The sequence below is a fragment of the Vanellus vanellus genome (assembly GCF_965231255.1).
Source record: "Vanellus vanellus genome assembly, chromosome: 2".
NCBI lineage: Eukaryota > Metazoa > Chordata > Aves > Charadriiformes > Charadriidae > Vanellus > Vanellus vanellus.
In genome coordinates, this window is record NC_138906.1 from 160,521,333 (window position 1) to 160,548,388 (window position 27,056).

Genomic DNA, 27,056 nt, shown 5'->3' on the forward strand with positions numbered 1-27,056 from the left:
CATTGTATAAAAAGGGCTTAGCCAAGACAACTGAAACCAAGATAACATTTTGAGTGGATTTGGGAACCACCAGATCTCAGACAAAGAAACAATTAAAAGGCACTGGACACAGCTGGTCAGGAAGAAGTATCAGTCAAAGTATATGCAGTATACTAATGTAACAGAACAGGAAAAGCAGAATTCATTGAAAAGACAGTGAAGTAGCTCACAAGTGTGTTGTGAAGTGGTAGGTGAACCACAGCCACAGACAGCTTATCAAGACAGAATCAAATGTAGTTCAGGAAAAGGGACTTTCTGAAGGGTACAGGTGAGTTAGTGAGAGCAGAGCTGGGCTAAGCATAAGAGCAGCAATTTGTAGGCATTTCTGCTATTAAGAGCAGCTAATTGAGTTTGCCTTGATTTGGAGTTTACACAGATTCCTGTAAGTTTATGAACAACTGGGGGTAAGTTAGAGAAGGGTTTGCAAATGCCAGAAATTCTAAAACTTCAAAAATCATAACTGAAGTGTGTTTTAATTTTTCCACAAGTTTCCTTTTTGAAAAGGTGCAATTGTCTATCAGGGACAATTATATAAAGCCATAAGGCCAGCTGTAAAGTCTCCTAATTCAGTATTTTCTAAGACCTGCCAGTAATAGACATTTATGGAATGAGTAGTGATTGAGTTCAGCATTTCCAAAGCACCCTGAGGAGCAGTGAATACTTATAAGCATTCACCAGACCCAAGAGATTGGAAATATGTTGATTGATAGCTAGCCCTAAAAGATAGTAATTGCCACAGACAAACTCCATCATGAATAGTTGAACCAATGATAGTATACCTTCACATGGAAAGCACAGTGGATGTAGAGGAGAGAAATCTGAAATCCACGACAAAACTGAGCTTGTGTGTTACTACCTCTGGTCCTCTTTACAATGACCTGGACGAGGGGATCACATGCACCCTCAGTAAGTTTGCAGACAACACGAAGTTAGGCAGGCGTGTCGACCTGCTTGAGGGTAGGATGGACCTGCAGAGGGATCTGGCCAGGCTGGATCGGTGGGCCAGGGCCAGTGGTATGAGGTTCAACAAAGCCAAGTGCCGAGTCCTGACCTTGGGTGACAACAACCTCATGCAGCGCTACAGGATTGGGGAAGAGTGGCTGGAGAGCTGCCCGGCAGAGAAGCACCTGGGGGTGTTGGTTGACAGCCAGCTGAATGTGAGCCGGCAGTGTGCCCAGGTGGCCAAGAAGGCCAACAGCGTCCTGGCCTGTATCAGGAACAGTGTGGCCAACAGGACTGGGGAAGTGACTGTCACGCTGTAGTTAGCACTGGTAAGGCCCCACCTCAAGTACTGTGTTGAGTTTTGGGCCCCTCACTACAAGAAAGACATTGAGGATCTGGAGTGTGTCCAGAGAAGGAAAACAAAGCTGTTGAGGGTTCTAGAGCACACGTCTCAATGAGGAGCGGCTGAGGGAACTGGGATTGTTCATTTTGGAGAAATGAACGCTGAGGGGAGACTTTATCACCCTCTACAACTACCTGAAAGGATGTTGTAGCCAGGTGGGGGTCGATCTCTTCTCCCATGTACCAAGCAATAGGACAGGAAGAAACGGTCTCAAGTTGCAACCGGGGAGGTTTAGGTTGGGTATTAAGAAAAATCTCTTAACAGAAAGGGTTATTAAGCATTGGAACAGGCTGCCCAGGGAAGTGGTTGAGTCACCATCTCTGGAGGTATTTAAAAGACTGGTAGATGTGGTGCATAGGGACATGGTTTAGTCATGGTTTTGGCGGTTTTAGGTTGATGGTTGGACTTGATGATCTTAAAGGTCCCTTGCAACCTAGATGATTCTGTGATTCTAAGTGTAGAAAGAAACCCTAGTGTAGTCTGCAGAAATAAACCTATTATTAACTTCTTCAGCAGGTAATTTTGTTCTGCTGCATAGAAACAGAGCAGTGCTAGGGCCGATCTCACCAAAACACATCTGAAAAGTAAAGAAATGGTTTTCAATGTAATATCCAGTTGGACATTCTCAAGACAGATCAGTCCTAAAGAGCAGGAATTTCATTAATTCCTGAAGAGAGCCTGTGGGAAATTATTTAATTCTTTTCATATTTTGCTTTCTAATTTTGGATTGGCTTCAACAATGGATTAGAGTACTTCTTGTCTGTTTTGGGAAAAGTGGGAAAGTAAAGCTGTTGTGCTTCTTTAAGAGTATTTTCAGCTTCTGCCACATAAAGAACTGGTTGCTATGGTAATTATTACTGGTTAATTAGGTTTGGAGAAGCATTTTGATTCATCATTAGTTGTTTAACTAAAAATAGCAGCTCACCACAAGGTCGGTTTTTGTAACTAAAATGTCTCAGAAACCCCCTTGTCATGTGTCCCTTCTCCATCACCCCCTTGCTTAGGTTACTTCGAGGGAAAATAGCCTATGCCGTTACAAGCACTGATCACCAGGGATGAACTGAGGGTTGCATGAGAAGTGTGGGATTTGAAACCAAAATGCTCTAGTATAGAATAGGAACATCTGGCAGCACAGACTCTACCACTCTCTCACTGCTGGGCTGCAGCAAGCCTCTATCTCCAGCAGAGACCATAATTTTATGAATCAAAGCTCCTGGCAGTGAAACTAGTACCTGTATCTCTGTACTGCCTCTTGCCCACCTTGATCCCTCAGCACAGCTTCCCCTTCGTCGTGCCAGATCAATTATTTGTGGGACCCTACTGTGAACTATATCAGGGAACTTGGCCAACTTAAAAAACAAACATTTGGCGTTGGCAGTGATTTTCCTATCTAGAGCAGTCGTCTGATTGAGTTCACAGCACAGCCTCCACAGGGAGAGGAAGCACGTGAACATTCATAGTTGGCACTGCTGCCAACTCATTAAACTGAAATCATTGCTGCCTTATTGTTAAACCACCTTGTAAGGTGTCTTTTTATTCCCCAGGTTCACTCCTTCTGCCTTCTCCTGGGTCTAAATCCTAAATGCCAATGGCCATGATAGAGGGGTTTTTGTTTGTTTTAGATTGTGGGTGTTTCTTCACATCAACATTTATTGGAAACCAACTTATCCCACAAAGGTGCCCAAACTGCTGCCATGATTTTCCAAAAAGCTCATCTGTCCCTCATGCTCTATATTGTCCAATGCATAAGTACAACAGCTGTTTAACTCCTACTCACAGCTGGAGTGAGTGCTAACTCTTTCATCTGATCTACATATACATAGTTTACTGAAAGCAAGTATACCATATGCCTGAGAAAGCAGGGATGGAGAAAGGTATATTGTTTATTCATGGCAAATTTAGCCAAGCACAGACTATGAGGGTTAAGACCAGTGCTTTACACCCCACCCCCCTCCCTGATTTGCTAAATGTGAAAGGAGCCATTTGTATTGGTGCCATCTCCTGATTTTTTGTTTAGAACTGAGTTTTGTGGTTCAGCTGTTCACAGCTCCCATGGGATCATTGGCTGATTCTTCAAAAACTCAGACCTTATTTGTGTCTCTAGGAAAGCTTGAGATCTTTTAAGAAGTCTGGTCTTACTGTTTCCAGAGCAGGCATTAGAGGACTTTGCTATGTACTTGAGGACACAGTCTGGCCTTTCATATGCGTGAAATCTGTAGCCTGCAAGGCAAGTTGGCCCTATCAAAACACAGGGGGTTCCCCAAGGAATTATTAGATTACCTTCAATGAGAGTAACTGGTCTCAGACATGGTTTTCTCCATCCTATTGCAGAATATCCTAACATGCTTATTGCTCCTGCACTGCTAATGATTTAGAACACAAAGACCATTTTCCCTCTGAACAATGACATGTTTGCATACAATCAATTGTTCTAGTTCAAAACAGAATTCAGAAATATGTCTTTAATATTGAGAACAAGAGTTTAATTTGCTGTTAGAAAAATAGCTATTTCCTTGCTCTTCCTCTCATTGAATCCATTAGAAACGTAGAAAATTGAATGTCTCATTAAGTTGTTCATAGGTAGCTCAAACCATACAGTTTGGTAAGTCAGCTATCAACTACAGCAAGACATTTGCAACATGGTGTGGTACAAGAGATCTTTCAGGAAAATCATATCATATCATATCAGACACATAAGAGCTGACACAACCTGAGTGATGTACAGAGGCAGTCAAGCAAATACACAACCCTGCTAGCGCCATCAAGCAGCCCCCAAACGGCAAATAATTTTCAGCCCATCTCCTCTAACTACCCTTGAGTTTGTCTAAAATTTAGGATTCAGGCATAATCTTATTAAAAAAAAAAATCTATTCCAGGACTTTGGATAACCTTTTTTGGTCCTTTTCTTTTAATAGATGTTAAAGTGACTAGACACGTCTGGGACAATGTCAGTGGTAGGGTCATAGCCCATGCATACAGGCGAAGGGACAGAGATGGGTAAATGATCTTCAGTTTTTAGTAACTGTTTTCCATGGCTACAGGATACTCTGCTGAACTCTCTCTCGGACCCTCATCTGGGAACTGATCCTGAACTGCAGAATGAAATCTGGTGATCTCGTCTCCTGTTCACTGAGGAGCACAGCACTCTTTTGTCATCATTTTGCACACAGGATGCTATTACGGATACCCAAAATGTTCCTATTTAGAATGGACAATCTTATTCTTTGACGTGAATAACCTCCCCTATTCAGTGTTTTCTGTGTGCTGGTTGGGTACTTTCTGCCTCTACTCTGAGACAGCTGCATTGCAGGGTAATTACAAGGAGAAATCTAAAGCCAGACCTTCCAGATGTCATTATTTCATTGTCCAAAAATGTCACCTCATTTGGTGTGTTTAAGTAAATGTAAAAGATTCAGACAGGAATCTCTGTTTTCTTCTCTAAATATATGTAAACTTGAAACTACAGTACACGTACTACAGAATTACTTTAAATTACCTGTACTGTCTAACCAGGAGTAGGTCCTGTAACAACTCACAAAAATCAGCAAAAAACAAGGAACAGGACAAATCTCAGTGCAACAGAGAAACACACTGGGAGCAGCCCATGGCAATCAGGGTAGGTGCGGAAACTGTTGAAGTGATGTTACTGCCCTGCTCAGTGCTCAGGTGATAGAGTAAAGCAACTGTGGCGTTTCTCATTCTGCACTTCCATAGTTCACACTCATGAAGCTCAGTCTGACACTAAAATTTTCTCTACCTTTTTTTTTTTTTGGTTCGGAAGTTGATCTCCCTTACAAGCTGCACATTTACTGTTCAAAACAAATGCCAAAGTAATTATGTTCAATAGAAGCCACATTCCATTTAAAGCCACTAGAGAAATAAATTACTCCTAATAAAAGCTGCAGCATCTAAACAAAGATTTATACTAAATTAATCTGAAATGAGGAAGCACACTCACAACATCCTAGATATTAAGAATAAAAAATAAACCCCGGATTTTTTTGAACCAACCCTTACCAAATGCTGATTTTACCCCTTGCATTACTTGCATGGATATCTGAACTTTAAATAACTGTCTCCCGGTTCAGATGTACCAGTATCTGGAGACGAGGCATCAGACATCATAGACAACTTTCCATTGACAAAAAATTCCAGGTGGCACCCGGTCTGGAAACGTCTGAGAACATCGCTGAGTTTTAGGGTGAGCCTGAACACCATAAAACTAAGACGTCTAAAAAAAGTGAAAGTCACTTTTGGAAATTTTCCTCAAATTATCTCAATAATTCTGCCTAAGACAATGCAAGATAACTAAGGCCAAAGAACTCTTAGTACTTCCCTTAATAGATTATGCAACTGATTAGAAGTAATGGTAGAAAAAAGAATTCGTCAAAGCTGCTTTGCAGCATTGGAAGGAGTTTAACTACATTTTAAGGAAAACAGAATTAGGTAGTCTGCATTTCTGCTAAATGAGTTTGGGGTGGTGTTCTGCACAGCTGTTTTTATTGCTCTGGATAATGCCTCTTATCCAAAGTAGGATGTCAAAAGTGAGAGAGCAATAATTATGTTTGTAGGGCTGACAGCAGTTCATCTTTTCTGACACACTTTGCTGTTCTCATCTGACCAAATCCGTGCCTGTCCCAGCAATTACCTGCAGTATGCACTCCATGTCTCTTCCCAATGGAACTGGCAATCGACATGATTTGTGTACAGGTGACCCTGTTATAGCAGCCTGCACAAAAGAAGCTTTTCATTTTTCTTCCTAGCTATGTTTGGCCAGGTCGTGTGTGTTTTCCTCTGAATTATCAAGCTATGGCCATAGGTGGAGGAAAGAAGCAAGATTTTACAAATAATTTTTTTTCCCCTTTGGCATTGCAATGGAAAAAGAAAGTAATAGCAAAATGTAATGATCTTAAATTACTCTTGGACTCTTTATCAAGAAATAAAGACAGACTTATGAAAGCCACTCCAGTCCGGGCGAAAGTGAGAGTAATTTCTATTAGAAAGTAAATTGGTTTAACTGAAATAACACTGAAAATACTGGTAATGAAAAATAGATGAGTGTCCTTTTCCAAACAACTCTTGTCCTTCAAAGCTTGCTTCTGCTCTGAGGGGAAGCTCTGCTGATCAGCTGTTTGTGTTAATCAGTTATACCTGCTGGCAAACAAACCACCCCCCACAGCTGTTCTTTTTGGGTTTTTTAAGCTATTTACCAAACAATAAGGCAAAACAGTGCTGGAAACAAAGGCTCTTTACACCGTATTATCAGCATTTTTAACTAAAGGCCAATGGCAAGGCTAAATTTTTCCCACAGTTGCACCTGTAAGTGGCTGTCATTTTGCACAGGTGCCATTAGAGAGAGAGTTTGCCCATTGAATCTACAGCTGATTGATGTGTGAGACGACTAGAGTAGATTTACAGACCCTGGGTAAGGCTGTAGGTTTGCTAGCCCAGAAATAATAAGGAAAATATCTCCTCTCTCCAAATTTCCCATAGCTTCCATTTTAAATTATGTTTGGAAAAGTGACCTGAAAATCCCAATGAAAGCAATTTGATATTCACTGTGTTTATTTTTTCACTCAGTATCTCCTTTTGTTGTTGACTATGATCATCCTCTGAAAATCAAGAAAAGACAGAACTTAGCAATGATATTTTTAGACTCCTTTCCTAGCAAAACATTTGAAAAAAAAACCAAAGACAAAAAAAGAACCCAATCACCTACTTTCTCAGCTATCCCTGATGCTAACATTGGGCTGTAAACATGGCAGATCATAGCATCTGAGGCCTGTCCTTACTTTGGAGAAATCTTGGGTAGCGTAAAGGTGACGGATTGTAGTCTGACTTCAATGTACGCAGAATTTCAGACATCCTTAACCACAATGACAACCAGTGGTGATACGACGTAAGGAGACCGCAGGAAATCGAGAGCCCGTGAAGGTATGGAAGAACCTGCAAAGAAAACTTTAGGATGGTTGGGGATGGGGCAATAGGGCCCTGGAGCCTCTGTCCTCCAGAGCCGAACACAGCTTAGGCACAGCAGAAGACATGAATCAGTCAAGGTTAAATGGGAATTTTATTGATAACTACCTAATGATAGCCACTATTCCCTTTATGTCTGCTTTATTTCAAATTTTTTAACTCTCAATTAGGAACTATCCTGGAGAGAAAATAGGTAAGGGCCATGGGAGCAAATGGAAATGTACCAGCCAAAAGCCATGAGAAGTTACAGCATTCCAGACCAGCTGGATTAAAACTTTATCTCAGAGAGTTAGGCGAGGACAAACATTTTCCTTTGTGAAACCTGTGGGTGTTGTTTTGCTATTAGTCACGGTGAATGCTTCAGTGTGGTGAGCTAGAAGAAGTCAGACTGACATCAAAAGTACAGAGAGTGCTGTGGGAAAGAGTTGACTCAGTCCTTTGGCTGGCAGAATGTGCCACAGCCAAATAATGAAGGATTAGGTTTCTCCTGCCACTTCGCTAGCAGAGGAGACATATAGCACAGGGTTCATTCTACACTGACGCTGCTGTGACCTAGGACTAATTCCTTTGAAGGCAGTGGCTTATTCTGCTGTAAAACAAGGATGGGATTAACATCAAACCCTGATATTTACCATGGGCCAAATTCTCCTTGCCTGACAATACAAGCCATGCCTTTGTTTTCACTGCTTGTGTAAGCATGAGAAATAGAAACTGGACCGTTCATGGAATATTAAATAAATGACACAAGACAAAACAACCGCTGTCTCTGATGTTGAATGATGAATCCTGCTGATACCAGTGAGAGCTGCTGGGGAGTATTAAATCTTGATGGGCATAAACTAACAAGAGAAGCCCCCAGATGTTTTACATCAGCTTAGCTGTGTATAAATTCATACAGGGTTTGATCCAATGCACGGTCATGAATGCTGTCCATGTTTTTGCAGTTCAGGTTGTTTGCACCCGCTCAGGAGCAAGGTCAGTCTTAATCTGCTCACACAGAAGCTCATTGGCTTCAAAGGGAAATTCGCTTGGGCAAAGCAGTGTTTGGTCTTAGTGAGTATTTAGCTCACATATCTACTATTTAGATCAATGCAGTCACGATATGTAAACATGGCTCTCTTAGGAGCACTCAGCAGATGAGTACTTGAAAAGAAATAGTGTGTGGCCTTGGCCATGTTGGGGTATGAATATCAAAGCTGTCAATGTTGTGTTTCAGGGCACAAAAAATGCCCTAGAACTTAAGTCAAGAATTAGCCAACAAAGTGGATTTTTTGTTGGAATTTAAGGCAGTGGAGAAAGAATTTAAGGCAGTGGAGAGAACATCTTAAAAGAGAAAACTAAAGACAATCCTTTTTAGAAACTGACCTTCCCAATTGTTTGATGTTTTTGGAAGTCAGGCAGCGCTAGTAATCTACGAAAAGGCTCAAGGAGAAGGACACAGCTAATGCCAAGGTGAGACATTTTCTACTGTTTAACACTTGATCCAAAGCCTGTTCTGTTTGATGGAGATATGCCTACTGGCTCTGATGGCTTTTAAAGCAGTTTTCTCCAAAAATCTTGGTTTGTTAGTTACCAGAACACAAGTGAAATGAAACATTTCAGATATCCTAGGAAATCGCTTATGTCTGCTTCTTGATAGCAATTTGATTTTTTTTTCCCCTAGAAGAATTAACTCAGTTCTCAGAGTGTAAGTTCTGCTACCCAGCCAGTCAGTACAGCGGCCACCCTTTCCAAGGTATGTACAAAGGTTTCAAACTGAAAAAAATCAGATTTTCTTTTCTTAAAGGAAAATGAGGCCCCAGCTAGGCCCCATTGTTGAAGTTCTTTTATTTTAGTTTAGACAGTGCAGTGCCAAAAGCAATTAAAACCACGTCTATAGACAGCACTACAAACATGCTAGTTGTCAATATTAAGCTGACATTTGATGGCTGACACTGTACAGTAACCACATGTGTAACCTATATTAAATTCCAGTTAAAAAAAAGAACAAGCTCAAATGATTTCTTCATGTTGCACTCTGCAGGAACGTCCACGTCCATTTGTTAAAATCCACTTAATTAATCATTTTGTGAACATAAAACTAAAATATACTTGCAATAAACACACAATGTAGTTGTGTCATAAATAACTTTTGTCGTGCGTTCTGGCCTTCTTTTGTGCCTTCTGTCATGTTCCTATGTGTTATTTCCACAAAGATTTTTAAACAAAGAGAAAACCTCTAAGTTGTGTTGATGATTATTTTTTTTTAAGGAAAAAAATATTAATTAAAATTAGAACCAGTCAGACTAAATACTTCACAAGTTGATATTAAAAAATAAATAAATTTGGGAATGATGTCCAGAGATAGGCAAGACAAATTTGGGGAACCAGAAAAGTTTTATGAAGGGCTATTTAAAAAAAAATCCTTTAACGAAACCCAAAAAGTGTGTGTGTTCATGTGTCTATGCACATGCACACGTGTTTTAACATTTTCAGTTCTTGGCAAATTATATCAAAAAAACCCCAACCCTCACATTTTTTTCTCTTTGTCTAGTCAGTAGGAAAGAGCACTACTGCATTTCTGGGCAGCTCAGCCTTGTAGGTGTGCAAATGTCTTTCTTAGACTGGTACAACTATGGTGGAACCCAGAAGGGAAAATGTGGCTACCTAAAGATATTTAAGATTCAGAAGCACCTATAATATGTGGGCAGCATAAAGTGTCTCTCAGGTCCCAGCTTCCACTGAGTTCAACTGGAAGAGTCATTACCACTCAGTTGCAAAATCCCTCCTCTGGGAGACGGGGGCTCCTGCTGACCTCAGTATTCAATAAAAACTCTTTGCTGAATCACAAGGGCAGACACCACTGATCTGCAGGACTTGCAGTTGTGAGAGGTGGTAGCTCAGGAGCCAGCCCTGTCCAGGGCTTGCAGGAACACAGCAGTACCACTGGGTTTGGATTGGATCATCCAGACATTCTGGAAAAATGTGTCCTAATCCATGAACTGTGAAGATGTGCCTATCTTTAAAGTGATGATAATGATAAAAAAACCCTACAGTGACGTATCTCTACTTACCACCCTACTTTCACTAAAAAGAACAAGAGCAACTGTATTCCACATGTATTTTATGTCATCCTCTACTCTGAACAGAAAACCCAGCGTGAATTTGCAAAGTACTCATCATTACAAAGAGATTCCTGTATCTGGCAGGAGTAGAAATGGCTGTCTAAAAATCTTTCATTGAAGGTTTCTCTATAGTTGCTCTGAACTGCTGATGCTGATTTTGTAGTCTGGAAATAAAGGTGTTTCGCTGAAAGACTGAATTGCCCTTCACAACATGAAAAACGTGATTAAAATACCCTGGCAAGGTCAGAATTTATTGCCCTTGAAGAGAACATTAGCCACCATGTTCCTTGAATTACAATTGTGTGCTGCTAAGGCCTTTTTCTTTACCAGAGAAGGAAGGGAACAGTTTGTGCCTGTTCAAAAGTAAAAGCCCGATTCCCTGCTTTCCGGCAGGGCGAGGTGCTGGGCCCTAGGAAAGGTGCTGCGCTAATCCAGTGACAAAAAGCAGCCTCGGGTCTAACGGGCCCGTTGTGGGTGTTACACATGGAGAAACTTGGCAAGAGACAAACTATCCCATGAGGCTTCTCAGTGCGTAGGGTGGACATAGATGCAAAGAAGAAGCCCGGACTCTTCCGCCTCATAACAACGCTCCAGCTGCTCAGCAAGCAGGAACTGATCTCTATGTTTAGTATGGCACTGTATGCCTATATTGTTTCCATTTTTTTCGTGTGTACCATATATCTAAGAATAGTTCTGAAGTCAGCTGTAGTCCCAAAGATTTTGGAGACAATATCTGTATCTTTTAATGCACACAGGTACTTACATAGTTTGCCTAGAGCAGGAACAATTAGGAAAATTCTTATTCTTTGTACTTAAGAGGCATATGCACCACAAATGTATATAATGAAAAAAATCTACAATAATGATGATCCTCTGAATATATTTATATATTTATTTTAGATACATAAAAATAAAACAAATCAGACCAGGTTTAAAACATAAGAGGAGGAAGACTGAAGGTCAATTAAAATGAGCTGATGATGACCTGAAAAATATTTTTCACTGTGTGAAAACGGCCCTTCCTTATTCAGCAAATTCACTCTTTGCTGTTTCTTTGCCTTCAACAGGACTTCATTGACAATATAGTCCTTTCACCAGTTGTTACCCTCTTGGAAGAGACTATTAGATTCTGTCATTTTCTTGCACCATAGAATCATAGAATGGTTTAGGTTGGAAGGGACCTTAGAGATCATTCAGTTCCAATCCCCCTGCCATGGGCAGGGACATCTCGCACTAGACCAGGTTGCTCAAAGCCCCATCCAGCCTGGCCTTGGACCAACCATCAGCAATATTATTGACTGATGGCTGATCCAACATGTCCTTAGCAAACCACAAACATAAATCCTTGAAGCTGTGGCATTTAAGGCTACATAACTGAAGCTAGTTCGGACTAATCCATCAGCCTCAGTGTAGCAATCATTAGAAATTCAAAATGGTTTACTGCTTTGGAAACTGGGGGCTGAGAACACTTTGCATCATAGCTGGAATTAGGAGACAGTATCATTTAATTATAGAAAGTAGGGCGTGAGAGGACCTTTACAGGTCATTTAAGCAATGCTCCAGGTCCTGGGTATTATCTAAATTACTCCTAAAAAAATGCCTCTCTAAAGTGTTTAATCATACCTCAGGGTAAAGCCTCCCAAGCAAAATGAGGTTATTTAAGTTACTGTTATTAGGTTATTGTTACAAGGTTTCTTCTACTATCTAATGTACATATTCCTTATAACACATCATCTCTTGATATCTATAGACAAAACAAAGAACAATTAATTTCTTCCTCTCTGTAGCAACCCCTTCCGTATTTGAAGGCTGCCCCAGTCTCCCTTCAGCTTCCTTTTCTCTAGGTCAATCCTCTTCCTACAGAAGTAGTGAAAATGAGCAGTATCTATTACAACCGAAAACAGTATGTTTAAAGATCATCAGTGGTTTTTTGGGAGAAGGGATTATGGCTTTTTAAAAGAAGGATAGTGTCAGTTGCTCCAAATATTGTCCTAGCATTGGTAGACTGCCCAAGGGTAAACCTGCATCTAGCTATCCTTGGCAGCTAAGATTGCTGAGAAAGCCATAGTGAGACCACAGTTCACACACAGGTTCATCAGATATCTCCTAACACTTCTGTAGCAATCTGACCATCTGAAACTGAATGGTTGGCACTGACGGAGGAACCTTTTTTGCTGGTGGAAAAAAAGGACGTGTTACTGATGTTCTTCAAACTCTCCCACCTGCAATACTGCACATACAACAGAGATCTAGTGGGTGGTGATAGAATTGTTACCCAAAAGAAGCATGTAGTGTGCGTGTGCCTGATGTTTGCTGTCAGTTTGTGCTCTAGGACTGCCTGATGTCACCAGATGGGGATGGGGAAAGCAAGGATGCCACTTTGAGCTTTGGACCGTCTGATGGTGATAAAACCATAGAACAGCTCTCGTGAAGAAGTGATATACCAGGCCAGGTGATGACATGTGGTGGACTTGGTAGTGTCGGGTTTGCGGTTGGACTCGACAATTTTAAGGGTCTTTTCCAACCTAAATGAATGTATGATTCTATGATACAGGCTGCAGTTAAGTCCCACAGTAGGACTTGAGGCTGGAATGGACTGAAGTGAGTGAAGAAGACATGGCATGTATATTAAACCAGGTGTTGCACTGAGATCACAGGAGCTGTGCCTTACACTGTCTGTGCGTTTGCTTCAGGCTGGATTCAGAGATATTAGTTCTACCCTGCAGATCCTTGGCAGATCTTCGTATCTGTCTACCTGAAACAATACCTGTACTGCTAGCACAGAATCACAGAATAAATGAGTTTGGAGGGGACATCTGGAGTTCATATAGTCAAGCCTCCTTCCTCAAAGCACAATCACCTAGACCAAGTTGCTTGGGGTCTTGTCCAGTCAGGTTTTGAATATTCCCAAGGATGAAGACTCCACAACATCTCTGGGCAACCTGTTACAGTGTTCATCACCCTTAGAGTATAAAAGGTACTTTTATGTTTAAGTGGAACTTACTGTGTTTCAGTTTGTGCCCATTGACTCTCACCCTGTCACTAGGCACCACTAAGTAGAGTTTGGCTCTCTCTTCTTTACTACCCCCAGTAATGTATTTATACATATTAATCAGATTATCCCCCCACAGCTCCCCCTGAACCTTCTAATCTCTAGGCTCAACAGTCCCAGCTCTCTCACCCTTTCCTCATTTGTCAGATGGCCCTTCATAGCCCTTCTCTGGACTCACTCCAGTATGTCTATGTCTCTCCTCTACTGGATAGCCCAGAACTGGGCGCAGCACTCTAGAGGTGTTCCACTAGGGATGAGAAGAGGAGAGAGATCACCTTCCTCAACCTGCTAGGAGTGTTCTGCTTAATGCAGCCTGGGAAGCCCTTGGCCTTCGCATTGCTGGTTCATGGTCAATTTGGTGTCCACCAGGCCTCCTAGGGCCTTCTTGCAGAGCTGCTTTCTGGTTGTTCAGCTGCCAGTCTGTACTGGTGCACGGGGTTATTCTCTTCCAGGTGCAGAACTTTGCATTTCTCTTCTGTTGAACTCCATGTTCCTGTCAGCCCATTTCTCCAGCCCACTGAGGTCCCTCCAGGCAGTGCAATCATCCAGTGTTCCAGCCACTTCCCCCGGTTTTGTACTGTCTGCACCATGTAAGACTGCTTAACTCTATTGAGTTTGGTGGTAGTTAGTGGGACTTAAGGAGTCCCATGAGATAATTTTATAACCACTTAAGTGATTTAAGGAGTCCCTTAGCTTGCGGAGTGTTGAAAATCTCACTTGCTATCTACTTTTAAGTCCCTAGACCACACTGAAAAATGGTCTCTAGGCCAGATGACTATCGTGGGAATAACTGCTATAACCACCTATCTTTCCATGGTTTTTAAACCACGGGGTTCATACAAAGTATGTGAGAATTTTTTTGTGTGTGTGTTTATATTTGGATTTTTAATCCTTTCCTTATTTGTTGAATGCTCTAGCATTCTTTTTTTTTGTCTGAGATTCCTTGAATTGTTATTTTATGGTAAAGGCCACTAAGCTCTGATTAAGCATCTTGCAAGTTCTCTGCAAATCTCCAACTGCTGAGTCCATATTGCTGTTAGCCAGACAGTTTGATTTCCAGATTATAGTTTGATTTTTTAATCATAGTAATTAGAAAAAATATCTCTTAATTAATGGTGTGTGTATTTTACATTTTTAAATTGCACCTATAAACTCTCTTTAGATATACACAAACTTTAGGAACATAGTAAATATTATTTTGACTTGCAAATGTAATTACTGAACCTGAAAGCAAGTTATGATAAAAAGAATAAAACATGAAATTCCACAGCATTGCCTTTGCTAAACATTTGTATCTAATACAAATATATGTAAATCTATGAAGTTGTTTGAACCTTTAGAAATGTAAATATGGGGTATTATCCAATTGTATTAGATATATTGGGTTCTTTTGAATTTTAAAAAATCAACTATGTCAAGCTTAATTGCAGAAGTCTTGTGTTGCAGATAAACACCAGAAGTGATCTAAAATACTCTTCCTTCTTGTACATCATCAAAAGAGTTCTTTAATAAATGACATGTGGATAGACCATTTGTAAATTCAATAAGGAAGTTAGCATGTTCTGGTGTCATGGAAAGCAATCTGGACAGCAAAAGCTTTGTTAGCTGCTTGAAGAGGAAGGAACAGATACCTTAACAACCTTTTCAAGGCCTCAGGCCATCAAACAACTTAAACTTTATGAACATGAGTGCTTTTCTTGACTCTAAGATAATTGGCATAATGTTAAAATGCATTATTTTACACTCCTTTTCCAAAGCCCTCTCCTTAAATCTTTTACATTTTATTGTGTTGATTGGTGATGGGATTTATAGTAACTGAATGCTTACTTTAGATACTCTAAATAATAAAAATAGCAAAGAAAAGTGGCTGCCATCAGATAATGTACATAACTATCCCTTAAGAATAAGTAGACACAAGTAGACATAAGTAGACACATTTTTACAGGAAAGAAAGTGGTAAGTCATTGGAAAAATCATTTCTTAGCATGAAGAACTACTAAGATTATAAGATTATTGAAGGCCCTATCATCCTGTACCATCACACAGAAAATGGGAACACTTCATGTGTTCTTCTACCATTTCTTGTAGCCTGTTGGTTAATGAAAAATAGCAGACAAAAGCAATTACTTTAGCACAAATGAAATACATATAATACAGTCTTCTCTTCCCACTATTGTCAGCAAGCTGCTATTACTCTAGGGACTGGGGAGAACATGGAAACTGTCATAACATCAGTCAGAGTGACATTTAGCTACATTCTGGAAATGTCAAAAAAATTTTTACAGTAACATCCTTGGGCAAGATTCACACGACTTAAGTCTCAAAGAACAATTTTCACTGCCTATTCTCAAGGACCTTCAGATCTTGGAGGAATCTACCATAAATCCCTTCGTTCATTTTGGGATATACCACTCCCTTAATGCTTCAAGTATAGGCTACTATATGTGCTTAGCACCTTGATCGGGCAAACCAGTATACACCTCCCACTCAGCTTCATTGCAATTCAGAGGAGGGAAGGAGGCAGGGAGGCTGCAACCCTGCAGTGCACTAAACAGCATCAAGGAATGTCTTTGGAATGCAACCATTTATGCTGCTAAACTGCCAGAACAGTCACAGGCACTGTTCTGTCCTTAGTCAACCAATCCTCTCTCAGCAATTCCCACATGTATTTTGGCAGTCATCATAGATCTGTTTTTCCTTCCTCATGGGTTGGATGTAGGCACCAAGTTTGGGAAGAGTTAAAATAGCTGCAGCCTTTGGGGAGAGGGATGGACCGAATCATGGAATGTGTCCTAACTTTGCTTAACTCTTCGGGTGGCACAGAGACCTACAATCTTCAGACAATTTCACTCAGTGCCCAGGAAAGTGGGAATTTCTTCTTATTTACAACATTTCACAAAGATCAGGACTCGATTTCTGGGTTTCCCTCAGTTCTAAGTGAGACAGTTTGAATCTATCGATCCCAATGCTAAGAAAGAGATCAATTAAAGCAACAAATTAATCAAAGTGGGAATCTTCTCCATTCCTCTCACTGAAACTGGTTCACTGCATGCAAGCACGAAGCATGAGGTCACAAGGAGGCCAGCTGAGGAGTTGACTGGCTTTGTAGCCCAGTGCTGCAAGCACAGCTTTGAATAAACTATATGGCACCTACTTCAAAGTCGTCTCAGCACAGATGGACAAATGTAAAGGCATGTCAGTCACTGATGATTGGACTGAAGTAGAATAGAATAGAATAGAATAGAATAGAATAGAATAGAATAGAATAGAATAGAATAGAATAGAATAGAATAGAATAGAATAGAATAGAATAGAATAGAATATTTTGGTTGGAAGGGACCCAAAACCATCATCTAGTCCATCTGCCTGACTACTTCAGGGCTGACCATAAGTTAAAGCATGTTATTAAGGGCATTATCCAAATGCCTCTCAGTGAGACACTGACAGACTTGGGGCATTGACCACCTCTCTAGGAAGCCTGTTCCAGGCTTTGACCACCTTCTCAGTAAAGAAATGTTTTCTGATGTCAAATCTAAATGTCCCCTGGTGCAGCTTTGAACCATTCCCACGCATCCTGTCACTGGATACCAGGGAGAAGAGCTCAGCACCTCCCTCTCCACTTCCCCTCCTCAGGAAGCTGTAGAGAGCAAAGAGGTCACCCCTCAACCTTCTTTTCTCCAAACTAGACAAGCCCATAGTCATTAGCTGCTCCTCACAGGACATGCCTTCTAGCCCTTAAGGGAATTATGTGGAACCAGGTCTTTTAAAGAAGAGTAAAGTCATATGCAAACATTCCCACTCCATTCAATGTATTCACTATAGAACCAAAAATATGTGTAGCTGACAGAAGCCAATACCGTATTCCTCTTTTGATGCATTATGGAAGGTGATGGGCATGTTTTGTACAAAAATCTCAAAGCAATTGAATGTATTAGTCACATATTACAACAACTGAGAAAGGCAAATTTTCAAATCAAATGAAGCACAGAAACATAAAGTGATGTGTGTGGGTCAGCACAGGCCAATGATAAATCTAGCGATGAAATGGGAATGATCCTCATTCCCAGTCCTGAGCTGAAATCTGTGGTGAACAGCACTCCTTCCTCTAAAAGAATATGCATGTCTGGCACATTAAATTAGATCCACACCGAGCAGGTGTGGGATAATTTCTATGTCAATTATAACCCTATCTATTATGCATATGAAGATTATTAATACTAATAATCATGGAGAATCATAGGGTAAAAGAATATGGTTATCTAGAGCTTGTACAGTTATTTGAGTAACTGCCATAAGATCCAAGTAATTTCTTTACCTAAGAGTCTCACTCCACAGTTATAAAACACCTGGTACACAGTATAATATCACATAGTTCTTTTGTGCTGATTGATTTTCCTGGTTATTATTATTTCTTATTTGCATTGCGATGATAACTCTGGATTGATAGATGAGGCTCCAACTGTGGCAGAACTAAACCAAGCAACACAGAACAGATAGCTCCATCCCTGAGTAGCTCCCAAGTAAACAAAGCAGCAGAGTTTGAACAAAGGAGAAATAATAAAGTGCCTGGAGATCAGGTCCCTCCAAAGAAGCAAACTGATTTTCCTAATTAGGATTCTGCCACTGTTGAATGCTTCCACTGATTTCAGTAAAGAGGGGATTGTGTATCTTATTTTTAAGGGACTGTGCTGTTAAAACAAAGGAAAGTAAAGATACAGAAAAATCAAAAACTGTAAAGTGATGATTAAATCAAAATTGGAAAAGAAAATTGAGTTGGTAAAAGAATTAAAGCACTAAACTTCTCCAAATAGTATTTCATTTATACCAGGGGTTACTGTCATCTAGATTAAAACTAAGACCATCATATACATATGTAACACCAACATCAGATTGTTTAGGAGAAGTACAATTATTTGTTGGGATTGTGAAAAAAATGGATTGGGTTAGTTTTGCCTTCTTTTTTTTTTTTTTTTTTTTTTACACTGATATGCTTCAGCTGTTTCTCAGACTGCAGCAATGGTTAATTAATGAACCCAGCAGCCTTCCTCTCTCCTCTAGGGCTAACTGCGTGAAACCTTGCAGCAGAAAAAGCTGGCAAATGAAATAGCAGCACTTCTTAAAATAGTCACTAATAAACAAAACTCGCATGATGAAATATTACTCTGTCAGCCAATGGCTGCCTGGCTTTGCATTTCGCCCTGTGTACATTTCCTGATATTTTTTGTTCTAGATTAGGCAGCACCGCACCAGTATCTCTGTCTGCAGACCTGGGTGCTTGGAGAGACAAGAGTGACAGAGCTCACTCCAAGAGATTCCTGGAGGAGCTGACTGTCCACATTTGTGTTCTCTTTCAGAAGAAATGCGGATTCAGAGCAACCTAGATTTCCCTAAAGAGGGTCTTGAGAAGTGATCTTCTTGGTGCACCTGAAAATCCTAATGGCTGTGGGATTATATTACACTCTGTGGGCTATAAATCAGGTCCCTAAATCAAGCTGTTGGGAGTCTCTGAGTCAGCCAGGCCCTAATAAGATCCCTTAGTAAGATCCTTAGTTCCAAATACTCAGCACTTTTTGGGCTTGATCCCTTTTGATCAGCCAGGTCTCTTTTATTCCTGGTGTGAATGAGTGAGGCTGGTACCAAAATGCTCAAGATTCACTGCAGCACTACCTCAGCGATTTGCATTCATCTCCCTCCTTGGGCCAGATTGCCACTCTACTGTCCTTTCTGCAGTGGGGATGGGTACAACCTGCACTGCACCAAGAACAGAGCAAATGAAACAGGGTTTGCCTCAGAAGGAAGGGCTAGATGAAAATAAAAAAAGGCTCAGAAGCCACAAAGCAAAGTCCTTGCTCATCTCAGTTTGCAGACACATGACTACTAGACTTTAAGCCAGAAGCTTATGTTGAATGCCACCACGCTCTTACGGATCCTTACACAACATGCAAAAAGAATTTAATGTCTCAGACTGAATCTAAAATAACCAGAGTGACGAATAGGAGGAGAGCTAGCTAGGAGGGAGCTGTGAAAGGCAGGAAGCATGCTTTAAACCTCTTTTTTTCACAGGATTTAGCGATTCACTGTGAGGTTTCCCCCCTATATTTGGGCTTCTCAGCCCCAAACCCCCTCCCCCTCCACCCCTGAGGGCACTGCCTCTATCTTTTTTGTTAAAACGCTGAACAGGGACTACCATTACCTTTTAAAATAGCTATATATCTTCTGTATAGCAGCTCAATGACTGGCAGCTCACCCCTCATTCAATATCTCCTGCCTCCCTAGGAAATGCCTTCCATGTAGGCTGTATTTGCTTTTGAGGAGCTGGAGGGGCAGCAGACAAGGAGGGAGAGAAATTCTCTGGGGAAGCTGTATCACTCTGAAAAAGAGACTCAAGATTCAGCAGGCCAGAGAGAGGGGACCAGACCGTACAGTCTGCTGGTTGGGACGTGTGCTTGAGGGAATGATTTAATAACATTATATAAAACACTAAAATGTTCAGCAAGGACACCGCCAGAGATGAATTCCTTAATCAGTTGGTTACAGAGCCAGGATTATTCTTTCTTTTTTTTGGCCCACTGGATCTTAACCTTTTCTCTTCCCAGAAGCACAGCTGTGCTAAGAATGGGGGAAGGTTTGCTTTGGAAACTCTCTGGTGAGGCAAAAGAGGTGGATTTCAATCCCCTCTGGGGAAAAAGGGATTTGAACCTTGGTCTGCCACATCCCAGGGAGATCTTCATCACTGCATTTGTTACACAGAGGAAGACCACAATCCTCTTCTCATCTGTCTTTGACATCAGGCAGCCACCGTGTGTGTAGTAGAACCGTAAAATGTGTTCCCACTAGAACAGTGTTTGGATTCTGGCTAGGCTGCGTGGTAACTTTAACATTGAGTCATTGAAGCACTTCACGGGATGCTCAGAAACAGAAGTGCAGTTAAGTACAAGAAGACTGCACTTAAAGAAATGTGATGTTAACAAGGTGCCTACAGGGATGGGGTGGTAGGCAGGAGCCGAGTAACTGTTCTCAGGTTTGGAGTTTCCATCAGCCTAAGCATCACTTTAAAAGCTTAATTCCTTTCCATATACTAAATTTCACCTTTTACATGAAACACTCTAGTTTTCAGTGTGCTTAGCCAGATATTCCAGAAATAAGGAAAATGGACGAATGAGCCCTTGCACTCTGCTCTCTGGAAAGAGATGAATCCATTAAACAGTTCTAGTTCTGCCCTCTTCTCTTTTCTGTTCAGATCACATCATTGACAGGGTTGAGAAGTGCAGTAAGAGGATGGACTGTAGATGTTTATCCCCTTCAGTCTTCTGTACAGGCTAATAAGGATCATTCCAGCATGATCTGCTGTTAACTGTCAGCTGTAAGTGCGCTGCTCCGATGTGTGATTATTTTGCATTAGATGCTGCTATTTTAAAGCATATGCCTCTTTCTAGGCCATGAGAAACAACAAGCAAGCAATAAACAAAACCTTAAAAACAACCCAGAGGTGTCCTGACAGGAGAAAAAACGTCACAAAGTAACTTTGACTGAGAACAAGTGCATTAACTGTTGCAGGCTGAAACTCACTGATAAAAGCAGGTTTCATTCACACTTCTGCCTGAGTTTCTCCAAAATGGAGGAACTCTCTGAATACAATTAATCATCAAATTGTAAATACAACTAATGCATTTGCCCTACTTAGCACAACAATGATGCAGCTGCTTCAGAGAAAAGTGTATCCAATTCTAATCTAATTATGCTGTGACCCACTGATACTGGTCAGGTGATATTACAGGATATAAAAGGAAACCAGATCATAATCCAGTCTAAAGTCACACGATCGGGTTATAAGTTACCCACAATGGGCTATGGCAGAAAAATGAGTAGTAAATAATGCTATGAAAGCATAAAGGTAAAGTGTTCTGATTCTGATTCTCAAATGGTAGCCAACTTTGAAATATCCTTATGCCATATAGATTTAACAGATACTTCACAAACATTTGGCAGAAATTTTGAAGAGATGAGTCTGTGTTGTATATACTCATATACTGATATCTATGATCAGATTTTGGAAAACATGTAGCTGAAATATGCACATAAAAGCTGTCTGTTGCCGCTGTGTAATTATACAGATTTGTCTCCATAGGACTCCTTGTGACTTCATGAATTCTGCCTTTTCCTCTATTAATAGCCATGAGAAAGGGTTTTGGGAAAAAAACAAGCAAGCAAAAATCTCTGTAATAATACACAGAAGTGCCTAGACTTGGAAAGACAGATGCTAACAGAGGGAAAAGAATGACTTTCCCTAGCCTTGGTATTACCCACTTCAAGGTTCTTTCTAAATGTATTTTTAAAGTTTGATTTAATATGAGTAATTTGGGACTTGATGCTTCAAGGCATCCATTATGCAGGTGACTTATTCACAAGAGTAGGCTTACCGACTCCAGTGGAATTTACTCACGTGAGTGAAGAGTGCACAGCCAGAGGATTAAAATCCAGAGTATGTTTGTAGCTTACATAATTCCAAGCCTGTCAAAATTCGTATGTATATTATTATCTGCTGACGTTACATAACACTAAGGAGCTCTGAGTTGTTTATTCTTCCCCATATGCCTGAAACACATATGTTGTCTTAGAAATTTTGGATTGTAGCACATTATCACCAAGGAAAAAGTAAGAATGAATGCAAAACAAATTAAACTTTGATTTTGGGGAATGTCAGAGGCAAACACCACCGCCAGCATGGTATCTGACCAAGCACACAAATCAATGCACCTTACTTGTTTACCAGTAATATCTTGCATTTCTCATTTGTTTCCTGACAGAATATTTAGTCAATTCAGTATCAGTGTTGCCTTTACCTAAATCATGGTATGAAGCCCTTTTTTTCTGGCTCTTCCCTGGCTGAGGGGCAGCACGTTGCTCAACAGTTCAGGCTGGAGTCAGTTGGGTTTAAGGGGGGTCATATCTCCCCAGAAGCACTGAGCACTTGGGAGGATTGAAAATAGTGGGTCTACATTAATTTTGCTGTGTTTGGTTTTAGAAAAAAAAAAAAAAAAAAAACAAAAAAAACCCACAACAACTAATTTTAAGGCAGTCTTTCTAATTCACCTTTACCTAGGATACAGGTTCAAATGAATTTTGAGATGGAAGGGAAGACAAAGCAGATGACCTCTTAGGTGCTACTACAAGAAAAAATGATGAACAGTGGGCATTATTTGTATTCATGATAATGCATACTTTGTTAACTTCAGCAAATAGCTGAATCAGGCAGTAGTACCGCATGCCTGTGGTCAGCATTACTAATGATTTGAACCGCTTGTGAATATAACTATTAATGAAAACTAAGATTAATTAAGAGCTTAAGGGAAAACAGGTCACAGCACTTGATTTTCTTCTTGTATAAACTGCTGCAACTTTATTAGTTTAGATAGACTTATAACTGATTTATACCCGTGTGACTGAGAAAAGGATCAGAACCATTGTGCCCGTGAATAATATTGGGTACAGTAATAAACTGACCCCAGGGTAGACAATTCTTTCTGTTCAGAACTGAATTCAGTATTTTCTCTGGATGAAATCCTGGTCTCATAAAAATCAGTTATCTGTGCTACAATCAGAATTTTATCCCCTGCTTTTTTTTTTTTTTTTTTTTTCATTGTATACTTTAATTCCTGGTTTTGGTCCAGTGTAAGCAGCTGTCTGCATCCTGAGGCATAGCAAGATGGTCACAGATATTGCTACATAATCAAATAGTTCATTTAGTCTTGTAAGGCTTGTCTGAAGGGAAGATGCAGTATTTTACCTGGGAAAATAAGCCCTGTGATAAAAGAGAGTGCTTTGCCTGCAAGATCAAGAAATCCATGTTGTCCGAAAGATTTGCTATATAACCTTGATGACACAGTCATTTAGATTCTCTGTGTTCACCTGCAAAGTAATAGTTATATACCCTTCATCAGCTGTAAAAGCCTTTATTCTCTAACACTTGAAAGCGCTTTCCAATTCTCTGGAAACAAATGCTCCCCCAAAAAACAATGCACCACTACAAAGTAACTAAGTAGGGCTGCACCTCTCCCTGGGCGCCAGATCCGGTCCCCCCAAAGCCCCTAGGCCGAGCGGAGGGTGCGCAGCGCCTTGCGCGGGGGTGCAGCCGGCGGGAGCCGCGGCCAGGCGCGGGAGGCGGCGGGCAGGCTCCCGCCGGGGCCGCTGGAGGGAGCCCCCGGGCCGCGCAGCAGCCGCGCAAGCAGCCGCGCAGCAGCCGCGGCGGCTTCAGCACCGGCACCGGCGGACAGCGCCCGGGCGGCCGCGGTGCGCGCCCCGCGCATGTGACCGCGGTGCGTTCGCAGCGGCCGTGCCGGGGCGAAGGGGGGGGAGAAAGGGCGAAGCGAGTTCCTGTACCCCTCCGAGGTCGCCCTCGCGTCGGAGTGGGGGGCGAACCCCCAGGCGGGGAAGGAGCCGGCTTCTCCCATAGCGGGTTGGAGGCAAAGGGCCAAAGCGGCGCATAATGAGGCAACGTTAATTGGGGTCTGGGAAGGCGGGAGCCGGTGTAAATCATCACCGACGTGAGGCAAGCTGTGCGGATCCTGTTAAGGAGATTTATGTATGTAGTTCATGAAGGCAATCATCTGGCTGGTAATCTCTCATTGCGCACAGCTCAAAGGCAGTTCATTCACACAACTGGCAAGGTACTGGGCTGCAGAATGAAGATATTAGTATCTCTCCTGAGAAATGCCTTTGTTAGGAAAGTCTGTGGGAAACGCGTGTGTGTGTGCGGACTGGCTAAACAGCCGTGATACCTGTGCGTAATGAGATAGCAGCGCATTACTCATAGCTCCAGGATAGGATGTGGAAGTAAATTAAGAAATCAACGTAACTCACACAGCTTTTTGACCCAGCAGTAATAGACCCAGAAGTGCAGGGGAGTGGGATACGGCGCGTGGCTGCAGTTCATTCATCAGCACATTACCGAGAGCTGGGGAACAACTCTGCACAGTCTAATTGTCTCACAGCCATAGGGCTCAGCCAGGCACAACGCACTGGGGCAGCTTTTCCTGAAACAGGGTAAGCTTGGCCACTGGGAAGTGAGGTTAAGGCAGCCCACAGCTAACAAGTGCGTGGAAGAAAGAGATGAACAGCGGTGGGCAGGGGTTGTCAGAAGGGCCATGGTCTGAGGGAGGTGGATGTGTCCCAAGGACCATCGTCATCAAAACTTCCAGGTGCAAGCTCAGCCACTTCCCATCTGTGCATCCCGGCATTCATCATGTAAACAACATGCCACCAACACCACATTCCTCCGCACCCTCCCTACTTTGGGGATTATCTGCCAGTACCTCCACCCCCTTCTCCCTGACTCCCCGGAGCTAGCCAAATGGAGATGATAATCTGCTGTGAAATATCAGTAGCACAGAGCTCTGACAGTCTAGGAAGTGGGGTTGGGGGGAGAGCAGGAAGAATCTCTGGGATTCATTTGCCCTAGAAAGGCAGTGTTTTCTTGCCTTGCAGGGATGTCAGGAGTTCAGTGCATTCTCACTTTTGTGTGGAAGAAGCCAGGTGAGTGTGAAGTCTGGTTAGGCCTGGTTTTAACTCCTCAGACCCATACCTTGCCCAGTTCCTCTCAGCAGTTTGCACTGCACCAGTCCCCCATGTAATCAGTACTCTGTCCTAGACATCACTTGTAAAGATGCAGCACAACAATGTTTGCCCCACGACCACCAGCAGAAAAGGCTTCTTAGTGCCCTCCAAAGACAGACTAGGATCTCACACCAAACCTCCAAGGGGAATTTGCCCCTGATTTCACTGGGACGTTGCTTTGCTCTCCTGGCAAAAGAGCAGCATGTTTTGCTCCTGTTTTCCCATAGCCCAGATCAAGCTTTGCTGCACACATGGAAGTACCTGTCCTCCCATCAGACTCTGAGTTAAAGGACATGAGCAAGTAAAATGAGACATGAGAAGTGGGACAGTTTGGCCAAGACAGAGTTGTGTCATGCCATGGACCACTGCTGGAAGTAAGGAACAGGAATGATAAATGACCCATCCTCCCCACTTGACCCAGGATCTCCCCTCCCCAAAGCTATTTCAAGGGACAACAGTGAAGTGAATATACAATGAGAAGACAAAGTAGTCAGAAAGTGTCCCCATCCCCAGCTTGAGGTGAAACCTTGGGACAGACGTTGGGGGAGTAAGGAGGGGGAGAGGAGAAGGTTGCATTTCGCCTATGCTCTCCTGTCCAGGTAACGAACTTCTGAGCACCTGACTAAAAGGGAGAGGATCTCTTGGGACACCCCACACCTCCTCTCACCAAGAGTGATGGGGAAAGAGGAAGGTTCCCACCCTTTTCTCACCAACGGTACCTGGTTGAGGGAAGTCACGGCCAACCTGGGGATAACCAGCTGCATGACGAGCTGCAGGACAGAGGTGACAAGCCCAGCCAGGATGGCCCAGGTGAGTGGCAGCGGGAGCATGCTGTAGGTTGCAAAAAGCGTGAAGAGCACATAGCCAATGCCGTCCCCAAGGAGGCCACAGCCCAGGCCGGCTGCCAGGATCTGTGTGGCCATGGCCACCCAAGTGACCACACCACTGTACTGCAGGTAGGTGTACGAGGTCGTGTCCTTCCTGACCACCACTAAGGCACAGATCACCACCTCGATGCCGGTGAAGAAGCCCAAGAGGATGCCCTTAATGGGGTCCATGGGAGCAGAGGCCAGGGTCAGATGGAGGAATAGAAGAGTCAGCTTGGTCAACACGTCCAGGATGTTCATGACCACCTCGGATTTGCGCCGCTGGCCCAAGAAGTAGCGCTGGTAAAGGCGCTCCAAATCCCGAGACTTGAAGGAGTTGCGGAGAGTGGGGAAGATCACCCCGCGATAGGTATAGCCCCAGTTGAGGAAGAAGTCGGAGTTGCTGGGGGCACAGTCCAGGGGCAGAAAGCCCAGGTCCCCGCTGCTGCTTGTGCGCTCCGGGAAGACTTTGGTGCCTCCGTTGTTGTGGCGCTCGCCGCCCAAACTCCGTCCGGCCGACTGTCGCCGGAGGTGGTGGTGATGGTGGTGGTGGTGCGGCGGGTGGGGGTGGTGGTTGGGGCAGCAGGTCTCCTCGGAGCTGAAGCCCTTGCCCCCACCGCTGCTGCTGCCGCCGCTGCTGCTGCTGTGCTCCTGGATGAAGCGCTGCTCGGTGATGTGGCGCACGGCCGTCTGCCACAGCAGGCGCTGGGGTCTGCCGCTGCCGGGGGGGGTCCTGTTGATGGTGTAAAGTTCATCGCTGTCGCTCAGGCACCGCACCTCCGAGAGCTCCATGGCGGTGACTGGCGGGGGGCAGAGCACCGGCGAGGGGGGAGGGGAGGGGGGGACGGACAGACGGACGGGACGGGGGACCGTCTTTGGGGAGGAGAGCGGGGGGAGGGATGGAGCCGCGGGAGAGGAGGGAGGGGATGGAGAAGGGCGGGTGGCGGCGGCGGGGTGGCGGTGGGGGGATCACATTTATAGGCAAGTCCCCGGGTCCGGCGGTTTGGCTGGCGGCGGGGCTGCTTTGCCGCCGGGGTCGGCGGGGCGGCTGCGCCGGCTCA

The 27,056-nt window shown here is 42.9% G+C and overlaps 1 protein-coding gene across 1 annotated transcript in view; it reads right to left on the bottom strand.

The window, feature by feature from the left end:
• ADCY8 (adenylate cyclase 8) overlaps positions 1–26,805 on the bottom strand; it is a gene marked incomplete at its 3' end in the record, with an annotated part of 134,064 nt that extends 107,259 nt beyond the window's left edge. Inside the window, exon 1 of the mRNA XM_082479842.1 lies at positions 25,849–26,805. Coding sequence (XP_082335968.1) covers positions 25,849–26,787 — 939 coding nt within the window. The 5' untranslated portion in view covers positions 26,788–26,805. The remainder of the gene's footprint in view (positions 1–25,848) is intronic.
• Positions 26,806–27,056: the final 251 nt, after the last annotated feature.